We start from the raw sequence: 14998 nt of genomic DNA, 5'->3' as shown, positions 1-14998 counted from the left end.
GTGCATCTCAATAAATTAGAATATCATGAAAAAGTAATTTAACTCAAAAAGAAAAACTTAAATATATTAAAGTAAAATATTTCCAGACTTTTTTGTCTTCATTTTGATGATTACAGCTTGCTGCTCATCAAAATCAAAAAATCAGTATCTCAAATTATTAGAATATGTAATTTCAAGTTCTATTAAATTACCATTCTCAGGGTATAAATACTGGGTTTAGGTCAGTAATCCCAACAGCAGTCATGGGGAAGTCTGCTGACTTGACAGTTGTCCAGAAGATGATAATCAAAACCCTCTACAATGAGGCCACAGAGGGTCACTGCTGAAAGAGCTGGCTGTTCGCAGAGTGCTGTGCCAAAGCATATTCATGGAAAGTTGACTGGAAGTAAAAAGTGTGGTAGGAAAAGGTGTACAAGTGAAAGGAATGACCACAGGCTTGAGAAGATTGTCAGGTGAAGCCGATTTAAGAACGTAGGAGAGCTTCAAAAGGAGTGGAGTGAAGCTGGAGTCAATGCATCAAGAGCTACCACACACAGACATCTTCAGGAAATGGGCTACAACTGTCACATTCCACGTGCCAAGCCACTTCTGAACCAAAGACAACGTCAGATGTGCTTTATCTGGGCTAAGGAGAAAAAGAACTGGACTGTTGCTCAGGGGTCCAAAGTCCTCTTTTCAGATTAAAGTAAATTTTCCATTTCATTTGGAAATCAGGGTCCCAGAGTCTGGAGGAAGAGAGGAGAGGCACAGAAACCATGTTGCTTGAAGTCCAGTGTGAAGTTTCCACAGTCAGTGATGATTTGGGCTGCCATGTCATCTGCTGGTGTTGTTCCACTGTGTTTTCTGAAGTCCACAGTCAACAGAGCATCTACCAGGAAATTTTAGAGCACTTCATGCTTCCTTCTGCTGACAAGCTTTATGGAGATGCTGATTTCATTTTCCAGCAGGACTTGGCACCTGCCCACACTGCCAAAGGTACCAAAAGCTGGTTCAATGACCAGTTGTTACTGTGCTTGATTGGCCAGCAAACTCGCCTGACCTGAACTCCATAGAGAATCTATGGGGTATTGTCAAGAGGAAGATGAGAGACACCAGACCAATCAATGGAGATGACCTGAAAGCCGCTAAAAGCAACCTCGGCTTCCATTACACCTGAGCAGTGCCACAGGCTGATTGCCTCCATGCCACGCCACATTGATGCAGTAATTCATGCAAAAGGAGGCCCAACCAAGTAATAAGTTCATAGAAATGAACATGCTTTTCAGAAGCCTGACATTTCTGTTTAAAATATCCTTTTTTTTAAGGATTAAGTATTCTAATTTATTGAGATTGGAGGGTTTTTGTTAAATGTGAGCCAAAATCATCACAATTAAAAGAACCAAAGACTTAAAAGTACTTCAATCTGTGTGCACTGAATTTATTTAATACACAAGTTACACAATTTGAGTTGAATTACTGAAATAAATGAACTTTCCATGACATTCTAATTTATTGAGATGCACCTGTAGTAGATGTAAGGAGGAAACTATCATATTAAACATGATGTCTATGTCAATAAATTTTGTGCATTTATTATTGTAATGATACAATTACAATTTACAATACACACCCCCAACACACACAATCCTGTCCCACCCACTTTTTAAAACAAAGTTATGCCACTGTTTCTTACTCATTAAACAACAGGGAAGAAATCAACAAGGACAGAGCCATAATAGTTTTATTTAATTATATCTTATTAATGTACAATTTTGATTTGTCCTCAGGCAAACACATATACAAAATAATAGCAATAAAAGTCAGTCAACACAGGAGCAGAGCATCCCACCTCATATCCAGACCAGTCATCTGTACATTCAAGTGTCAGTCTACAGTGAGCACGCTTCTGCCCTGAAATATCTCTTTCTCTTAATGATTAACTGGCATTGCACATGCAAGAGAACTGGACCGGCCTCAAAGAAGTCAGATCCAAACATTTTGATTTAAAAAAAGCATACATTGTGGCACATGAAAGCAAACAACTTTTCCAGCATTTGACATGATTTTAAAGAGATCAGTAGGACATGACAGGAAGTGCCTAATTTGAAACCAGTTTTTAAAATCCTGAACTGCATGTCGGTGTGAGTGCATCAGTAGTTTATTCCTTTATTTAAATATAAAACATGGCCATTTGGAGTCGTTGACACGTTTACACACTCTTTGAGAACACAAACGCATTTTACAGATCTTTTGGATTTTGTAGCTGCCTTCGCCACATATGGACAAAATGGAATGTGAACAACAATGGACAACACATAGAGACATGGCAGACGACCTTTCTGAAAGGCTTCTGAAGGAGGGATTTAAAAACATTATTCCGAAATAAAAAAATATTGGCCATTTACAGGGGCTAAAATATAATACATGGGCGAACTAACCAATCACGTCATGTTATGCGTGTTTAGATTTTAACTTCTTGTTAGAGATTTGGTTGGTAATTGTAGCGTGACATCTCTTCAAATGGCATGGTTCATGTTGAGACTCATTTACTTGAGTTTGTCGATGTGTGTATGTGGGTTCACGTTCCTTCCCCACCGTTGGAGGTCTGTGTGGTGGTTGACTGTGGCTGTACCGAAGCCGCCTCGAGTTCAGATTCTCGAACAAAGATAACGGCATCCCCGCTGACGTTGATTAGGCACTGCGCCTGTAAAGTACGTGCAACACCAGCATAAATTAACAAACGTGATTGGTTGAGTGTGTATGAGTCTGTGTGTGTGACTGTGGTATGTATTAACCTGGTTCTTGTTAGGGTTCTCCATAAACACACACTCCTTCATGCTGTAGGAGACGACAGCATTCCCTCCAAGAGCAGCGACGTGGGCGCGAACCATCGCAAATACTTCAGCTATGAACGTATGCAGAAACCCGCTAACACCTCCCTCCTAAAACACAGTAATAATAATGATGATAACAATAATAATAATAATAATAATACAATATATACAACAGTAAAAAACTACATATTTATAAAAAATATAAATTAATTACTATTAATGTGAATATTTTAACGTTTAATTTAATGTTATTTTACAAAATATTTAATATTATTACATGTATTATATTTATTATTTTAATAACACTACTTATTATATTAATACTATTAAGTTTTTATAATGCTAATAATAAAACAATATACAATAAATAATATCAATTATATTTTCATGACTATTAATGTTAATAATTGTAATTTAATTATATTATTATTATCAAAAATATTTATTTATTTTTTATCTTTATTTAAAAGATGTATTATATTAATTGTGTAATATTATAATTACTATAATAATTATTTTAATATATAAAATATTAATATGAAATTAACAATATCAATAATTGTAACAATAATGTTTTTAATTAATGTTAATGACTGTAATTTTAAGGGCATTAATATAAAATATTTAATATTAATAATTTTTATTATTGTAATTATTAATTTAAAATGGTTATATCAAATTCATTAAATATAAATATATATTAAAATATTAAAATGTATTAAATACATTTTAAAAGCCTTAATATTACACTAAATATTTAATATATTTTTTAATTAACAATAAAAGTAATACAAGTAATAATAATCATCATAAGCAAATTTCTTAATACATGTGAGGTGGGTAGTAAAAAGAGTGAGACTGCTACCTCTTTCAGTGAGGTGGTCTCTCTAATGAAGAACATGTTGATGATGCCGAGGTATTTTATGATCTTTGCACCAGGAATGAACGAGAGCGGGGTCATTTTGACCACTGCGACAGAACTGCCAGAGTAGGAGCGATTTGACCGAAGAGAACGAGAGCGACCCTCGGGCAACGGGCTAGCCTTCTCCATAGATGATGCTGTTGAGAGTAAAAGAGCGAGAGAGAAAGGGGGTAGAGAAAAAGAGAAGAGAGAAAAGAAAGAGGGGGGTGGGAAGATACCAGACATGGCCTTCAGAGGACGCTCTACAAGACCAACGGATGTGACGAGACAAACATAGTGTGACCGTGGAAAAAAGACATATGTGTATTTGTGTTGCAGATCAGCGGCGTGTGATCAAAGCAAAGCAAAGCACCATGCAAATAAACACCATGCAAATACAGAGAGACAGAGAAGGAGAGAAAGAATGAATGCACGCATGTTGAATCTGCCTTGATAAATCAGAGGATGATAAGCTTTGAGAAGGGAGGACACTTTTTCCCATCAAGAGTGTGAAAGAGCTTAAAATCTCAAAGCTGTAAAACATCATACATGGGGCTGCATCACAACTGTTACATAGAGCTCTATTGTGCATGCAGCTCCAAAACATCGCTCAAACTATCGGTCAGTGGACTCAATTAGGGCTGGGCGATATACTGGAATATATTGGCTTTACAATGGAAATTGTTTTTGTGTTCATTGAGATGAATGTTACTTTTCAAAGGGGGTGTAATCATTTACACTGAGCACTGTACCTTGATTATTTTACACTAAATGTGTTTTTACATTAACCATTTTGAATCTTCAGTAGCTGTTGAGTTGCCATGTCAGAGCATCTACATAAATATCAAGATATTATATATCATCTGAAAAAGAGATTTTTTTTTGTTATAACACCCAACCCTAAACTGTATAACCTTTAAAGCCAAACTTCTAATGCATTTATGCATCATATGCAACAGAGGCAGCCTGTGATGTGCCTTTATTCATACTTGTCTCATCAGCCAGCTCAAATATGAAAACACTGTGGCACAACTGAAAGAATGATGGTCTCATCACAGGTTTCTCACTAGGACTCAACCTCAACTTTCACACTCTGTCAGTCAAGTTCGGATAAGATCGGATTGGCATATGGCAGCAAGACTTGTCCTCTTTTGGATGCAGGACATGGAAGTATGTGTGTAAGGATGCTTGTATAGACTGTAGTCAGAGTAGATGCCATTTTAAATGTAAATTTGAAATTTGATATGTAATCGGTGTACAGCGTAATTTGTGTTCCGAAGATGAGCGAAAGTCTTACGGATGTGGAACGACACCACGGTGAGCAATAAATGACACAATTTTTTTTATTTTTGGGTGAACTATCCCTTTAATGCATGCATTTGTGCCAACTTAAAACAGGATCAAAACACTAATGTATTTTAATGACAAAAATTCAAATAAGAGCAAGTGACAAATATCGGTATCGGAATTGGCCAATGGTTGTTTGATAAAATTGGTATCGGAATTGGTATTGGTATTCGAAAAAAAATCATATCGGCGCATCCCTAATATATACATTTCTTGCACAATAAGACTACAAGTAAATGTTTATGCAATTTGTATTAACATAGTATATAAAGTAAACTGGTCCCATTTTGATTTAACTTTGAAGTTAAAGATCCCTTTAAATATGCAGATCTACTCTGACTAGGGTCTATGTGAGCTTGTGTATGTGTGTCTGTGTATGTAAGCGAGTTTGCGTGAGTACTCCTACTTGTTTTAACTGATCCGCGTCTTATGGTGTGAGCTTTCAGTCTAAGCTGCTCTATCCAGGAGCTGCATCTGTCTGCAAAGGAACTGTAATCAACTGAGGGGGCTGGACACACACACATACACACACACACACACACACACACACATACATACATAGACAAATATAGACAAACATTCAGACACAAACACAGAAAGACACATACACACACACACACACACACACACAAATACGTGCACAAGTGGGAACAAATCCCGTGGACACATACATACAATGACACAACAAAGGGACAAAGAGAAGAGGAAACAAGACACAGAAAGAAAGAAAGAAAAAAAAGAAAAAAGGGGTAAAATGGATGATGCTGGGGTGTGTGCTGCAGCACTTCAAACTGTCACACACAAAAGGAGCAGAAATGAAAAGAAAAAAACACCCTGCTGCCTCCAGATCTCCAAGCAACGAATCAGGTACTGACCTTTGGCTGATGGATGGCTGCCAATCTCTGATAGACCTGTGACAGAGGAAACCAATGCAATTTTGAAAGGACTGAAAATAGGATTTACCTTATTTTTTAAATAAAATTTCAATGTAGAATGGCTCAACAATAATAATAATAATTTTTACAATAATTAATCAAATTCATCAAATCAGAAATCATTCTAAGCCTTGGTGAGCATTAGAGGCTCCTTTCAAAAAGTAAAAAAAAAAAAAAACTTAATTATTCCAAACTTTTCCGAACTTTTTTTTTTGTATCTGTATGTGTCATACAAAAATATTTTTTTCAATGTCAGAATAAAAATATTTAATACTTTTTAAATAAATAAACAAGCAAATAAAGAGTCTCCAGCATCCCTGTGACCATACAGAAGACAAGAGGTTTGGATGGATTGATTATGGCAAACATTTAAAAAGCTGTAAAGAACTGAAGGGGTCATCGGGTGAAGTTTGGATTCACTAGGGTTTACCTTTCGGGGAGCTAAGAGGGTTGGAAGAAGACGTTTCAGCATTGAGCTCCAGGTTGAACTGAAGCTGCTCATCATTTTCTGTTATTGCTGCAAATGACATTCAACAGGAGACCATGACGACCAGCTTTTCAGAGAGGTGTTTCCTACATGAAGGTACATAGAGCACATGCTTACCCTTTATTAGTGTCTTGTCCCCACTTTGTTTGCCATTCTCCAGAGTCTGCTCTTTGTCAAAGCTCATTGCCACAGCTGTCACCGCCACCTGTCAGATTACGTGGGACAGAGGTAAAGGGATAAGAATGAAACCCAAGAGGATAAACAGATCTTGAGGGTTCCATTATTATTTTCTTTTTTGTTTCACAACAGTAACAAGACTGCAAACTGGAAGTTTAATAAGTTTATATTTAACAAAAAAGTAATAAGGTCAGGTGTGTTCTCACCTGGATGAGCTCATCTTCAGGTATTGCCACGGTGAAGTTCAGGTGACAAAGACAGCAAGGGACCATCGACCGCAGTTTGAAGTACAAACTCTACAGAGTACACATATATTCCAGTTAGAGCAGTGATTTCCAAGCACGCTTAAATCATTTAACTTGGTTTAGCTGGTCTACCATGATAGAACTGATCTCTTGAGATAAATAAGATATAGGAAATGTAAGGAAAAAACATGTATTCACCTTAAGCAGGTTCTCACAGAGGTCACTGAAAATCTTATTCAGTCCCTGATTGGTCAAGTTGACGTTGTTAAGGCGAAAGACCCTCACAGAGGTAAACATCTGAAAGCACACAAAAATATGTTTGATTCTACACCATACATTGAAAACTCAGATACAGTACATTACAAACAAGTATAATATGCAAATATTATAGACAATGAATCTGTTTTTCTAAAGTGAACATATCTCAAACTAGCTTCATTTATTAATTATCTGCAAATTTTAGGATAACAGTAATGGTCTTCATGGACCCTTTTCACATTTCCAGGGTTCTCAGAAGTGAAAGTCGTCATAGCTAGCTAGGTAAGCTTCTATAGCGGTGAACGGAAACAACAACAAACACAATTTTTGCTTTCCCATTTGCTTCAATAGCAAAAGAAAAAAAATCCATGATTGTGTTTCTATAAATTTCCAAAAGAGAAAAAAGTTGAGAGATTGCCTGTAGGGCTGCTCGATTATGGCAAAAATCATATCACGATTATTTTGGTCAATATTGCAATCACGATTATTGGTGGGTGATATGACCAAAGTCTTATTTCATGATATGAGTCATTTTAAATGTCAGTGAAATTTCACAATTATTCATACTTCAGCAAAAAGTAATACTAGGTTAATTAATGCAAGTAAAAATTCATCAAAACAGCTACAGAGGACAAGTAGACAGTCAACAATAAAATACGAACAAAAACTAATTAAACTAAAGTAATACCCAAAATTGAATAAAGTAATAAAATGTAAAATAACTCATGTATACATTCAAAATAGACTAATTCTTATTTAAAACTAAAAAAGTTATTCATTCAAGAGCAGTGAGTGATTTTATCTTTGTCTTTTTTGTTAGATTAACAATGACTGCAGCAGACACTGAAGTTGGCTTCTGTCCCTTTAAGAGCTGCACGGACCCAATATAGGCCTACTCTTACTGCGCACTTTCTCGATGTTCATTTTAGACATAACCGACTGCGTTTACGAGGATACTTACCAAAAAGGCATTTTGATTTATTTGTGTGTAGACTATTTGACCGTTTAGGTGCGTATCTGAAACCCATAGTATACTTTGCTTATGCGAGTTCCGCCCCGTCTCGGAGCACGCACACAGGTGGCCGCCTAGGGAACAGCGTTTCTTTCGCGGCTTAATGTGCTTTTAATAGCACTGTTTAATATCAAACACGTCTAGCAGTTTAGCAATAGTAGACTGCATTTTACATCACTCTCTTATTCGGCTGATTTCGATGTTAAGTTTGGGTTAGGGGGGAATGACAGCGCACCGCTGTGAAGGAAAGGAAGGTGCGCTGGACGGAATGTGGCAGCGGTACAGTAATCCTTTTACCTCGATTATCTTATTTTCATAATCGTTGGAAGCCAAAATGTGTTGGTCTGAGGTGAGAAAAATGTCAATTTTGTTATCACTCCCTCAACCTTTCTATTAGAAACTCAAACTATATTGTTATAAATGTACATTATATTATATATATATATATATATATATATATATATATATATATATATATATATATATATATATATATATATATATATATATATATATATATATGTATTAATTTATTTGCAAGATTTATGATGTTAATAACTGTGGAAATGCATCATCACAGTCTGTGAAAAGGTTCCATTGTTAATAAATATAAATATTGCTAAAAAAAATTATTTGATATCTGTGCTGTGATTTGAAATGGCTCTTGCACTCATCCGGTCTTTATTAAAATATTGCTGGCTTCTGTTGAGTCAATAAGTGGCACATCAAGAAATATTGTGTGTTGTAAACATTCTATCTGCAATATTCAGAAAAAATGGACAGGTTCACTATGGTGACCGATACCTGTATAGCTGAAGTCCAGTTCTGAATCCCAGGCATGATTTCAGTGTTGCAGCTGTAGAATCCTGAAAAGAAGACAATGTACAAAACACATATCTGAATATATAGTCCAGTAAACACATCATAGAGTCCAACAGTGGTCTAGTAGAGGTTTGTACCTGCTGGGGTGGGAGAATCAATCAGAAGTGCATGAATATCTTCCACAGCGTCCGTGTCATCAATCTAGAAGAGCATTAAAACATCAGATCTTTCACTCCGCAAAAAAGTCTAGTATCTCCAAATTTATCCATCAAAGCATCAACCTCTAGTACAAAGCCAATTTACCTCCAACACAAAGGCATCCTTCTTCCCATGGGACAGGTCTAGTTCTGACACCTCATCTGAGCTCTCTGAGTGAGAACGAAAGAGACGGGACCTCTGACGGGGTTCAGGAATTGGTGATCCAATGATCTCTTCGACAACTTCCTATGATGGAAAAAAAAGAGAAAATGTTTAGCTGTGGTTTAAAAAGAAGAATGGGTGGACACAAAGAAAAAATAAAATAATATAAAAAATATATTAATATAAAATAATTTAAGAAGTAAATTGCACCTCACAATGTGCCTTGACATGTATATGTACTTACAGGGGGGTTGATTTCATACAGTTCTTTATTTTTAGCGATGGTGTCATTGATTTTCTTCTGCATATTGGAGATGTGCTGTTCGTATGTGATGTCACTGGGAGTTTTTCCCAATATCTGGATTCCTCCTGGACTGGGTAATGCTGTCAGATAGACTCCTGTTGCAGACTGGAAGCACCAAACAACAGCTATTAGCAGGACAAACAGTCATATTTATAAACACATTGAGTATTATGGGTAATAGCACACTGACCGCCATTCCTAGCAGCATGGTCTCTCCCACGCTGATTTGGATACGCAGACCGAACAAAGCATTCATGCCCCGTAGCTTCAATTTGTTCATCAGCTGGGTGTGGAGCTCGTACTCTAGGAACGGCAGAAGATTGCTAATGGATGTGGCGTTCCCCTCTCCCTGGGCCTTCTTTTTAGTCCGACACAGCCTACAGTGGGGTGGAGATGCAAAGAATACCTATTACATTTGCCAAAATGCACAGTTTACAACCAGAACATACCGTGAGAAACACTGTATTCCACAATGCAATACATTTGACCTGAGCTTCACCCGAAGTCTTAACTAATTATTCACTTGGGACACTTTAAAAAAATTCAAGGAAATGCAACGTTGTGATGTTACAAAGTCATTAAACAATACTGCATACTACTAAGGCTGAACGATTTGGGGGAAAATCTAATGAGTTTTTTTATATAAAAAAAATCTTATTATATAATAATAATAATAATAATAATAAAAATTATTATTATTAAATAAAATATTAAAACAAGAAATATTCATATCGTAATGTTTCACTATAAAATAAACTCACTGTAAATCAACTATTTAAGAAAATAATATTAATAATAATAATAACAAGAGCCATTTATACCTTTTTTGTTGCACTATACTGTGCAGTATCCAGTACAATAATATTTCAATTGGACAGGATGTTATGTGCAGTTTCTACCTGGCCTGAATCAGGCAGCCCTTCCCCGTGACGTTGGCTTCAGTAGGCAGGTCGATCGTGGTAAAGAGGACATCGGGCACTTTGTAGCGGCGACAGCAGCAGCAATAGGTCAGCTGAGCAGGAAATGGTATATTCAACTCATCATATGGTATGTGACAGAACCCACAGCCAGGGGGAGCCACCTCCTCAAATCTTACAGAAATAAATACTGCAATTAGTACATAAACAATAACACAAGGGCACACACAGACTCAGCCAGCCATAAACAGAAGAAAACTATCTTTACATACTGTAAGCGTACAAATTTGTAAAGATTATTTTTTAACATAAAACATACATATTCAGAGACAGCCAAATGTTTTAGCCCCTTTGTTATTAAGTCTTTAGGTTAGTAGCTATAAAAACAGTCCTCAGCAAACATATACACAGACACACACACACACACACCGATTTAATTAGTATTGTTTAGTATTGAGATTAAAGGAAAAGTTCACCCAAAATGAAATTTAAGTCATGATTTACTTACAATTATGTTGTTCCAAATCTGTTTGACTTTTAACCTCACCATGAAATCAAAACTGACAATAAACAAAATCAAGTTGCACCTTTTTTATTAAAGTCATGATGAAACGGAAGTACAAACAGATCTTTTCTTATGTATTATGATATTGTGCATTCAAGTGTAACTGTCGAAAAAGAAAAAAAAATAGAGGCTGTTATTTGGTTCAATGCATTGATTGTTTATCCACCTTATGCCTATGCCCCATGACGTGAATTATGGGTGTAACTTCCATTAGGCTGTAAACAATAAGTGAAAGGCTCGCTCTATGAACGCAATAATATGTTTTTTAAACTGGGTACAATGAGATGACATTATTCTACTCACCCTTCAACCACCCAACATTAAATGGACATTTAAGAGTGAAAAAGCATCAACATGGTACTTTCAACAGACCATGAATAACCCTAAATCACAATTTTTTTCTAGAGCAATAACGGACGGGTTAAACAACACTGTAGTAATATAATAATATAATATCTGTATTATGTAATATACGTTGCCTTAATCAAAAATGTTCATAAACTTCAACATTGCATGATACTATTTCAAAGTAATTTCTGTCAAAAAAATCATGATGAAAAGAAAGCAGTGACTGAACAGAGCTCTTGCCAAAGATATTGTTGTTAAACATGTCACGTTAAAATACCAAGCATTACATTATTCTCACGTCTGAAAATAAAACATGAAGGAAAATTGACAGCTAATTTAGATAAACTGACGGATAAGATTCATTTGTAGGGCAACCTTATTATTTGAAATGATTAATTTCAGTCTTTTTGAATGGAAGTTCCCCAAACTGGAAGTGCCACCCATAATTCAAAACGCAGTAGGCTCCTCTGGAATAAGGTGGATTGGATTGGTTGAGATGTGGCCGTTGCACTCAAAAGTGGAGGCAGATGAATGCAAGCATGCAGGAGCAGATTTAAATTTACTAAATTATTGGAGAAGTCCTACATATGTCATCAGAGAGAAGTACATTTTGATTAAAAAATATGAGGTCAAAACATTTAAAAAGAAAAAAAAGAAAGAAAAGAATCATAAATAAAATGATGCACTGATGAATTGCTCACAATAAGATCTATAACATGTATTTAGAAAAAAGATTAACATTTTAAAAATTAAAAAACAAACAAAACAAAAAAAAAAAAACAGATTTTATTTGAAAGATTTATTACATTAACCCTCTGGGGTCTGAGGGTGTTTTTGGGCCCTGGAGAATTTTTGACACGCCCTGATATTTGTGCTTTTTTCCAGTTTCTTATAAATATATTAACTAAAGTCGGATTACACTGTATACACAAACAGGCCTACAATAATATGTGAGCAACATGTATGTATATATATATATATATATATATATATATATATATATATATATATATATATATATATATATATATATATATATTATATATTATATATATTATATATATAATATATATTATATATATATATATATTATATATATAATATATATATATATATATATATATATATATATATATATATATATATATATATATAAATAATACTAGCTAAATTAATACTAGCCTAAAAAACTCTCAAGCTTACTGAAGACAAATAAACTGTGATAAAGAAAGACAAAAGAAAACAAACTACAATAGAACAAAGACAGACCTTATAGGCCTTATAGACAGACAGCTTGAGAGTGACTCCTGAAGGACCAGCACCACATCCTCTTGTACCACTGTTTGAAGAATTTATCATCCAGAATCTGGCAGTAAGTTTTGGAAGATCATTTAGTCCATCTCTGCAAGATGGACATTTCAGGATAAGAGATGGACTAAAAGTGAACTCCCACACCTTACTGCCAGATTCTGGAAGATAAATTCTTCAAACAGTGGTACAACAGGATGTGGTGCTGTTCCTTCAGGAGTCACTCTCAAGCTGTCTGTCTATAAGGCCTATAAAAACCCAGTCTTCATGTATTTTATAACACTTCAGCTTGTGATTCTTATTAAGAGCGGGTCATTTTTTAGGATTCTTCACCTAACCTAAGTCTCTGAGATCCTGACACCTCACACTTCTGAAGACTCCAGGTAGGTTTCAGTACTGGGAAATGGTGGCGCTGGAGACTAAAGGGTTCCTGATGGTTTCACACTTAATTCTTCACCTTAATTCTTAATTATTTTGCAGTTAACGTGTCTTTTCTTCTCCAGCTGTTTTTGTATGACCCCGCTGACCCAATGAGCATTTCACTGTCCAATGGTCATGCTTTAACTTTGCAATTTCTAGTATTACATTAGTATTGCGTCCTTCTCATGAGTATTTAATAATTTTTGACTTTTCAGTCTGAGTTAAATCTCTTTTTTGGCTCATTTTATCTGTAAAAGAAAACCTGCCTAATAATTCTGCACACCTGAATATAGGGCATTCTTCATTTCCAGCCTTCATGAACAATTATATATCACTTATAAATGATTAAAAACAATATTAATAGTAGTTATTAAGATTGATGTGGATTGGAATTGGTCAAATGTGCTTGGAAAAAAAATATGATCAGAAAATCAACTTGCCTAATAATTCTGCACTCCCTGTATATTTAGCACATTCAAAACTTACATCTGAGCAGAAATCTGCTAACAAAAGCTTCTTTGATGATGTAGTATTTTACAGTGAGCACTTCATAAACTATCCAAAACAGGCCAATGAAATCGTGTCTAATAGGGATGTGTATCTCCATAACTGAGGCCGATGCGATACGCATCTCGATGCATAGCCAACGATGCGATACATTAAAAGATACATATAGGCAGCTACCGATGCGATACGATTCACTACTATTACGATGCGGTGCGATACGATTCCGATTAGATTCTACACGATGTGATTCAGTGTAATACGATGCAATGGAGAAAAATAATATGCTGTGCAATTCAATATGTAGATATTTAACTTTTATTTATTTTGTTCCGACAGAAATCTTATCTTAAAGTATCTTAAGTGCCATCTGGCTCTTTCACAAACAAAATATTAGTTTTTTCACAAAACCAAAAGATTAAATAAAAACAGACATTCTTTTCCTGTCTTGTCTCTAGTTACTTTTAACAGCTCACACATTTAAGAATGCTGCTCAGGGATAAACAATAAATAAATGTTCTGTAACTTGCCAGCAGGCTAATGTGATTTCAGCAGGCTAACTCAGTGAGCAGAAAGCAGGTGCTGTTTTTTTAACATAAGCAAAACAAATGAAAACCTTTCACAAACAGGTAAACAAAAATGTATATATTATATTATATATATATATATATATATATATATATATATATATATATATATATGTATATATTATATTATATATATATATATATATATATATATAAGAAAAACTAGTATTGGCAGTCACAGACTGTTGTAAAGCAGATTAGCTTAAATGTCCTACTTTAAGGTTTTTCTTCAGGAAAATCAGTTGATCTACATGATCAGGATGAAGCAAACTTTAAAATCAATCCGTTCTTGGTGGTAACTCTCAGGAGGACACCTCTCGGTCTCCGTAGTGTTGTTGTGATACGTCATAATCACGTAGCAGCTGCAGTGGTGATGAGAGAACGCGCTGAATGCAACAGTTCAGAAAGGAGAAATCAATCTAAAAGTTACATAACATATTGGTCGCTTTATAAATAGTAAAAGAATAGCGCATCTGCTAATAATTATATATGAATAAATAGTTTTTTACCGATGCAGATATGTTAGAAACGATGCATCGCGATACAAATGCCAAATGTATCCGATGCACGCTTATTTAAATCGATGCATCGCATCGTAAGCTTTTATGCCGATGCACCGATGCAAATCGGTGAATCTTACCATCCCTATTGTCTAAACATTCATATTACTTTTATAACATAATATATA

General features: G+C 35.1%; 1 protein-coding gene across 12 annotated transcripts in view; it reads right to left on the bottom strand.

Annotated features, from left to right (window-relative positions):
- Positions 1-1416: 1416 nt before the first annotated feature.
- c2cd5 (C2 calcium dependent domain containing 5) overlaps positions 1417-14998 on the bottom strand; it is a 58582-nt gene continuing 45000 nt past the window's right edge. For 4 of the 12 annotated variants that reach the window (XM_067389947.1, XM_067389949.1, XM_067389956.1 and 1 more), the window contains 15 exons: positions 10561-10752; positions 9852-10038; positions 9602-9766; positions 9301-9441; positions 9135-9198; positions 8980-9041; positions 7104-7202; positions 6867-6956; positions 6601-6688; positions 6427-6513; positions 5937-5972; positions 5468-5569; positions 3679-3977; positions 2775-2921; positions 1417-2683 (listed from right to left, as the gene is read on the bottom strand). In XM_067389947.1, coding sequence (XP_067246048.1) covers positions 2558-2683; positions 2775-2921; positions 3679-3977; positions 5468-5569; positions 5937-5972; positions 6427-6513; positions 6601-6688; positions 6867-6956; positions 7104-7202; positions 8980-9041; positions 9135-9198; positions 9301-9441; positions 9602-9766; positions 9852-10038; positions 10561-10752 — 1885 coding nt within the window. In that variant the 3' untranslated portion in view covers positions 1417-2557. Of the gene's footprint in view, positions 2684-2774; positions 2922-3678; positions 5570-5936; positions 5973-6426; positions 6514-6600; positions 6689-6866; positions 6957-7103; positions 7203-8979; positions 9042-9134; positions 9199-9300; positions 9442-9601; positions 9767-9851; positions 10039-10560; positions 10753-14998 lie in introns of those variants that run through there. The other 8 variants (XM_067389957.1, XM_067389950.1, XM_067389959.1 and 5 more) reach the window with 5 other exon arrangements.

Source organism: Chanodichthys erythropterus, chromosome 7 (assembly GCF_024489055.1).
Source record: "Chanodichthys erythropterus isolate Z2021 chromosome 7, ASM2448905v1, whole genome shotgun sequence".
Classification (NCBI taxonomy): Eukaryota; Metazoa; Chordata; class Actinopteri; order Cypriniformes; family Xenocyprididae; genus Chanodichthys; species Chanodichthys erythropterus.
Note: the sequence above shows the minus strand (reverse complement) of the source record. Positions and strands in the feature narration are given on the sequence as shown.